The 5927-nt window shown below is 36.9% G+C and overlaps 1 protein-coding gene across 1 annotated transcript in view; it reads right to left on the reverse strand.

Annotated features, from left to right (window-relative positions):
- LOC107753493 (fetuin-B-like) overlaps positions 1 to 5927 on the reverse strand; it is a 7731-nt gene continuing 1804 nt past the window's right edge. Inside the window, exons 4-7 of the mRNA XM_016569645.1 lie at positions 5057 to 5223; positions 2829 to 2930; positions 2547 to 2633; positions 1 to 776 (exon numbers count right to left, since the gene is read on the reverse strand). Coding sequence (XP_016425131.1) covers positions 360 to 776; positions 2547 to 2633; positions 2829 to 2930; positions 5057 to 5223 — 773 coding nt within the window. The 3' untranslated portion in view covers positions 1 to 359. The remainder of the gene's footprint in view (positions 777 to 2546; positions 2634 to 2828; positions 2931 to 5056; positions 5224 to 5927) is intronic.

Consider the following 5927-nt stretch of genomic DNA (forward strand, 5'->3'; position numbering starts at 1 on the left):
TGTACAAATTGATGTCCAAAAATAAAAAATATAATTAATGATTTATTAAAAAAGTTCTCAAGTTCAGGTTCATCGGAAAACATGGTACACAAATGCCACCATTTCCTCCAAAAGACTCAACTTTGTATTTTGTGCATAATTGCAATTAGCAACAATTGTCAGAGGTTTAAAGAGATTTGTAATATGTTTCAAAGAAAGTGTAATTAAATATTACTTTGCTGGTTTTGACAAGGCATTGTAAGAGAACTGTTAAGTATCACATTTGATCTGAACACTTTATAAATTACACATCTGAGACCTTTTTCCAAATATTTAATTGACCTGAATTGTAAATGTTGTGCTCAATGACTGAAGCCTCTCTAGACGGTGGTGTAGCGAGAGACCCCCGGACAGGAGCGGAAGGGAGACGGGACGCTGGGAAAGATGCTCAGGAACACAGGCGAATGGGGAGGTGCAGTGCTTGTGGGTATCTGCTTCCTCTGACGGCGCGGCACATGACGGAAGTTCAGCGGAGGTTTGACGGCGCGAACAGAGCCGCCTGCTTCCTCGGATGAGTCAGCCTCAGTGGATTCAGTGGATTCGCTGGAAGAGGTGGAGTCTGACGCTGGGAGTGATCCGGGTCCTGCAGGGATGGCCTGATACACGGGGTCGGCTAGCTGAGGTCTTACTGCTCCAACATCTTGGAATGAGGGCTTATGGATATGAGGAATTTGAACATTGTGGGTTGGACTTTTGGAAAACTTGTCCTCTTGCTGTGTCGGAGTGACAACATGCACCTGTGAATCAGTGACAATGTGCTGAGTGAGATCCTCGCAAAACCTACATACAGCGCAAGCAGTGTCTGATTACAAAACAAATAACTCTTAGTCAAGACACTCACTAAGACATATTTCTCAGTACTTCACTTTAAAAAAAAAACATACAGCTTGCCTTACTTTCAGCAGTAAATTTCACATCCAAAATGCACTAAAACTACCAAAACACTTTATACATGTATCAGTAGCAAAGGTTGTCACCCAACAAACACACTAACAACACTAAGGAACACTAACAACAGGTAACATTAGAGAATTTTTTTCTTTTGTAAAATGTCTTTACAAAACAAGAATGACAGCTTTGTACAATATAGCACAAACGTCTTCCTCTTGCAAGTTTCCCCTGATGTAAAGATGGCAATGAAACAGAAAGACTTACACCTGTGTAGGTGTTCGGCTACATCTGACAGTTTGATAGCATTTCATTTTTTAGAATTGGAATATACAGTATGTATTACAGTAGAAATGTAGTAAATTGTCTTATTCAGCTTTGTATTAAGTTAGGTTTATGGTTAAGTAGTAAGTAGTAACAATTTGGGGGGGAAAGTACTGTATTTTGGCCTGTAGGTATATATAATTTTTGACATTGTTTGTGTCTACGTGAGAAAAGATTTCATGTAATTTGAAAGATGTAGTCATTGAATGTATTTTGTGCCAAAGCATTGGAAAATGATCCACAGTTTAGTCACAAAGATGCTGTTGTGCTCACTTTGTGAAGAGGTTTGAAAAACTGACGTAAGTATTGAGAAATGGGTAGTGATTGTAAAAATCTCATGAGAAGGTTGTAAAGAGTGGATGTCGGCTCACATTATTATTATTATAATTATTTAATTTAAAAATGATTTTTCAACATCTTTGATAACATTTTTCTCATGATAAATACCGATATTTTTTTCTCAGCATAAAAAAACAAGAAGTTGTTTCAATAAAACAGTGGAATCATTCATTATTTCACCATTTGTTTGCCACTAGTGGTGCAGAAACTTCACACTTGCTGCTTTACATTGGGGATTCATTGATAAAAAAATTTTTTTTCCTATTTTTAAGAATAATCAGATGGAGAAATTAGATATGATATTGCTTTCAAGTCCTCCTGGAAAGTTCCAACAAAGTTCCTGTCAAAATAAGCTTGGAAAAAATAAAAGTTGTGTATTTTTCCCCCTTAGTTTTTATAGACACAAGACAGGAAGTGTTTTTTAGCATTGATGCAACACAACTGTTAATTAAGAGCAAGCATACAGTCTGTAATTGATGCTTTATCTCTATTTATTATTCCTGTGCAGCCACAGAAAAACATGTTGTCTCATAAACCAGTAAAAATCAGTCTTATGTTGAATAAACCAGTAAAAATCAGTCTTATGTTGAACACTCACAAATCATGTTTCTTACTGATAATTACAACATTGTGGTGGTGTTCATGTGTGCTGATTTTGTAAATATGATTAATCTGACATGATTTGAAGATGACATAAGTCAAGGACAAAATAAGAAAGACTGGGCATAAGGAAACAGTCCATTTTAGTCTTTCCATTTAGACTTTTCTAGAGCGAGAGGATAATAAGTGCACAGGGAGATTCAGATCAACTCTGCTGGGTTTGGCTCAGTTTCCTTCTCTTATGTTGAGATGTTGATTTACCTCAGTCATCTGGCTTTTAGAGCTGGAAAGTTCCCGCTTTCCAGTGTTTGACCTGGAGAAAAAGCCTGACAAACAAATATAGATATTTAGGGTACCTGTGGGCGAAATATTTCACAGGACACCTTCACATCTTGCTGGCCGTGGCCAGAGCCAAGAACCTCCCCGACACAGAACCCAACAGGCTGAAATGAAAACAGACAGACCAAATAAACACACTAGAGAGAGCAGACCGTTTGGCAAATTAGGGAAAACTTCATCAAATAAAACTTTTTATGGTGTGAGAAAAATAACAGAGAAAATGTTAAGAGTGATGGATGTTACGTCATTCACATGGGATCTAATTTACATGGACGTAATGGCTGTTGGCAGCATCTCACCTCTTTACCTTCATGTCCTGGCTCACACAGAACCTCAGGGAATGGAGCGACTGAGCATTCCTGAACGGTGAACTCCACAAAACTAGCGGGGACAGGGGAGCTCTAAGAAATTAAGTAAACATATTCGGTTACACTTTACTTGAAGGGGTGTGCATAAGACTGACATGACACCTTCATAATCATGACATGACACATGTCATGAATATGAAGGTTTTTTATGCATGTTTATGACAACTGTCATTAAGTGTCATTCGCTCAGTTATGTAATTTTTAATGCAAAGATGACATTGTCTGAGATGTCTGTTATGGGCTATGGTTAGGGGTAGGGTTAGGTCAAATAATGTCATATTTACATTAAAAATGACATAACTGAGCGAATGACACTTAATGACAGTTGTCATAAACATGCATAAAACCTCCTTCATATTCATGACGTGTCATGTCATGATTATGAAGGTGTCATGTCAGTCTTATGCACACCCCTTCAAGTAAAGTGTTACCACATATTCATTAAATCTAGCCAGGGTAGGAGTCATCGTATTAAAGAGTTCGTTCATCCAAAAAAAGAATTCTGTCAAATATCACATACAGACTGCATTTTTATTAAATAACTACTTGGGTCTCTTTCTCACACAAAGGTATTAAATGGCGTCAGAAGACTGGTACATTTATTATGCTCTTCTGTCCTTTTTAGAGCTTGACAGTGTCAGTCCTCATTCACATTCATCGCATTTTTTGAGTGAATTTAAATGTAAAGGATGGAAATGTGGAATAAAAGAAGAATGTACATGCCATCATGGTACAATGTCATTAGATTTGCAAGAATAATTTTCACACAACCGTTCTGTATCCGCATTCAAACCGGTTATGCTGGTATTAACGCTGATTAGACAGTAGATGGTGCTATTTTATTCATACTTAAGTATCAGTCAGTATCAGTTTCAGTTGTTGCTGTTCTTGTTGCATTTACACTGCTTTAACCAGCAGATGTCCTCAACATGCTACGTTTCGAGTAGTAATTCTAGTGTAATCTATCTGATGTTACTCTGTTTTCTGTGCAGAGCTTCTCCGCAATTTCTGTATGTTGTTTAAATGCACAAGCCCTTTCAATTCTAATGAATTCTGATTAGTTGTCAGTGTTTTATCAGTTTTTTTATAAGGTGATCCCAATGACATTGTTCCTCTATAATCATTATCATTATAGTTGTGGTGTGAACTTCACTATTCTTTTAAATTTAGAACGAATTTTAGAACTCTATCTTATAATTATCGTTCTTGGTGTGAACGGGCCTTTACACATCGCTATGCTACTGACAGCAGACAATGGACCTTTTTTGCCCACTAAACAGGTGTGATTCTAAACTCTGAATTTTTCTTTGTATTTATTTTATTGATTTTGAAATGTTGTGAAACCAAGGTTCGAAACGGTTTGAAACTGTATTTTAACTGTATGCTGAAATCCCGTGACTTGCCCTGATAGCACACGTACATCACAGAGACGTCTATTTGACGTCTGCATTTACATCTGCAAGACATGTTTTTTAGAGTGTTTGCTCATCTGCAATACACCTATAGGACGTTTAGAAAATGTCTTTAAGATGTTTATGATTTAGAGTGTATGTAAAACTGGCATATTAAAGACGTCAATCAGATGTTTATACACAGCAGATGCTTTCCAGATGAAGAGATCTTTAACAGACATCTTGCAGACGTATGTGTGCTCTCTGGGTGGCGAATCTGAAACAAGCTCCGAAACCAAAAATGTGTGAATGTCTTGAACCTTCTGAAGCAGGGTTTCGGACAATAACTACTTAACGGATTTTATTCTCAATATTTAGTAATAGCCTCAGATTTCAGCATTAATCTTGTATATTTTCACTCGCTATCACAAGCAGGTGTGATTGTTCGTTACCTTGGCAACCTTATGAAAAGTAGGCCTACTTGTGCACATAAGAGGCAGCAAGATCTCAAAAAAAAAAAAAAAAGCTTGCCATGTACAGTCTATATGTCTTTCATGTGACTATGCTGTACGTTATTTATGGCTGTTTGTTAGGATACTGATACAGGAACTACTGTTGTCAAGTGAGTTTCATTCATAATGTTTCCCCCTGTAAACTAGTATAAAATTTCACAGAGTATAACCCAGTATTAATGTGTACCGTGGCAAACCTAAATGACACCACAGTTTAATGAATTGTAAAAACAGATGAATTGTCGTCTTTTGTGACCTGATGGGAGGCTCTGGTGATGGTGATCACAGTCAGGCTAACAGGAAGTGTGCTCTGTCTGTTGTATTTGAGGAGGGATGTCCGAGCTGCAGCGATGGCTTCATTACTGTCGACGGGCAGCAGCAGAGGACAGACCGGACACATCAAGCGTAACTTCTCTGGAGGGTCTTGGGGAAGGAAACGAGAGAGAGCACTTCTTTAAGTGAGTAAGATAAAAGAAAAATCTGAAATTGCATTGGATAAAATAGCAGTGAAGCATTGCAGTAGTTTAATTAGTTTAGTTTATTTAACAAAAGCAAGACATCAAAACTTGTTTGTCAATAAATTCAAAGGCTTATTTCCATTGTGGTCATTGCCATTAAACAGAATTAGTACTTGCTGTTAAGCAGTACATAAAATTAATTCTGAGACATACCTGCATTTTACTAATATAGTCCTTTTTCTAATATAATTAGATTATGATAAGCATCTTAAAAGTATATTTCAACCAAAAAAAATGTAATTTTACTGTTTCACTTGGAAATATTATTAGACAAGTCTCCACTTGAGGCTGAACCAACGAACCGATAAAATCTATAATAAAAGACAATGAAAATAATGGGCAATGAATCTGATGATAGATTAATCGCGTCTGCGCACTTGAGTCATGTCATGTCACTTTCCAGAAGTAAATTACGCATTCCTATGGACAAAATGCATCTGAAATATAGCCAAAGACACAAACTGCGAATCTTTTATATTAAGCTCTTCAAACAAAAGCATAGTTTAACATGTCCTGACCTGGCATGTGCTTTGATGCATGCGTGTGCTGTTTACTGGATTTGAGATGCGGGAAATGCGAATTTATTTTTAATTAATGTTATTAATCATA

Source organism: Sinocyclocheilus rhinocerous, unplaced genomic scaffold (assembly GCF_001515625.1).
Source record: "Sinocyclocheilus rhinocerous isolate Xijiao unplaced genomic scaffold, SAMN03320098_v1.1 scaffold1523, whole genome shotgun sequence".
NCBI classification, from domain to species: domain Eukaryota; kingdom Metazoa; phylum Chordata; class Actinopteri; order Cypriniformes; family Cyprinidae; genus Sinocyclocheilus; species Sinocyclocheilus rhinocerous.